A 1,663-nucleotide genomic window follows, 5' to 3' on the forward strand; every position below is an offset into this window, starting at 1 on the left:
CTAGGGTTGGTATCCCGGTTGCAATCCGAGTGGTAAAGGCATGTCGAAGCTCCTTCCGTATCCGGAGTATCCGTGTCCGCCGCCGCCGCCACCTCCGTGCTCCTCGTGGGAGGAGGAATGGGTATTGGAATGCGAGTAGATGGGTTTGGAGACGATCTCGTAGGTGGTCTGCTTGTGTCCACCGCTAGCCAAAGACTTCAATCCGATGATGGCGGAGAGCATCAGCGAGATGAGACCGGTCATCAAGGCTTTACCGGCAAGGGCAGCCAAAGCGCCAAGAGCCAAAGCCATCAAAGTACCCTTCATCATAGCACCAGCAGCCAGAAGCATACCGCCCATGCCTCCCTTCTTTCCGCCGCCACCGCCGCCTCCCAATCCACCGGATCCCTTACGAGCGGACACAGCTGAAGTGGTGTCGAAGAGGTTCAGCTTGATGGAATGGCTGTTCAGGTATCCGGTGACTTTGTTCATGAGGTAAGCGTCGAGACGGGCATCTGGATCGTTGGGGAAGTCCCTCGCCAATTCGGCGACCATATCGGCTGTATTGGCTCTAGCACTACCATTCTCCCTGACCACGGAGACTCCTGGGATCACACTGTAATCGTCGTTCTCGTTCAGCTTGTCAATCCAAGACACGATATCCAATTTGAGGCAGGTTGTGGAATAGGTGCTGGCACAGTCCCTTGCGAAGGCCCTCTTCGTTTCACTACGATCACTTTTGGTTGTTGTTTCCTCGGCGGAAACCAACGAGAGACCAAGGACCACCGCGGTCACCACGAACGCAACGGTTGCGAATCTTTGTTGTTGCTGATGATGCATTTTGCTTGGTTGATGCTGTTTGATCGACTGATGCCATTCCAAGATTCTCCTCCACTATTTATACCGCATCCGATGCATCTGAGAAGAACCATTTCCAAAACGCACGCACACATCAGATGGATTTAGTGGAGCAAGAAGTAATGGTAATAGTGCAGGAGTGTTTCGCCCGGATTTGCACCTAAGCTCACTAAGCATAAGGACCATAACTATCTGAGCGTTGCCCACCTCTTCCACACTACTTCTTTTTTTTCGTTGTAGTAGTTCTTTTTGTTTGTTACCAGTTCATTTTTCAATAACTGTTACGTTATTCGCACCTCGCTCCGGGGGAAGCTAACATTAGACGGCACTCGGTACAGTTTCTACATTCACTTTTTGCATACGCGCGACTCCACCCATCACCATCATCCTCAACAACATCATCATCATCATCCAGCAGCAGAAGCGGTCGCATCTTATTTTTTTCCTGAGTCGTAAAAAGAGCACGAAAGTATGGCGCAGCTTCATATTATCGAGGTTAGATGCTCCACATTTCTCCTATTAATTTTTTTAACTCTTTTTTGATTTTATTACTTATGAAAATTTTAATAACAACTCTTTGTTTCTTCCGCTATTAGATGTTTTTTTCGTTTTACTTTTCCATTTCCTGCGTTATTTACCTCCCAAAATAATACCAAACCACAATTTACAACTAAGTTTCATTCAGATGACCACAATTCGTCTTCAACAACGTCTACACATTGTCCTCTCTTCCAAATTTAAACAGAAGTAAGTAGTCAACAAGATTTAATTATTACTTTTTCATCCAATAAATTTAGGAAATAATTGTCAAATTTACAGGTAAGAA

The 1,663-nt window shown here is 46.3% G+C and overlaps 1 protein-coding gene across 1 annotated transcript; it reads right to left on the reverse strand.

The window, feature by feature from the left end:
- On the reverse strand, window positions 1-819 carry LOC108558254. Its single transcript, XM_017915102.1, has one exon. The coding sequence runs from the start codon at window positions 817-819 to the stop codon at window positions 1-3; it is 819 nt and encodes a 272-aa protein (XP_017770591.1).
- Between the last annotated feature and the right edge of the window lie 844 nt (window positions 820-1,663).

Source organism: Nicrophorus vespilloides, unplaced genomic scaffold, assembly GCF_001412225.1.
Source record: "Nicrophorus vespilloides isolate i.1.1-1 unplaced genomic scaffold, Nicve_v1.0, whole genome shotgun sequence".
NCBI lineage: Eukaryota > Metazoa > Arthropoda > Insecta > Coleoptera > Silphidae > Nicrophorus > Nicrophorus vespilloides.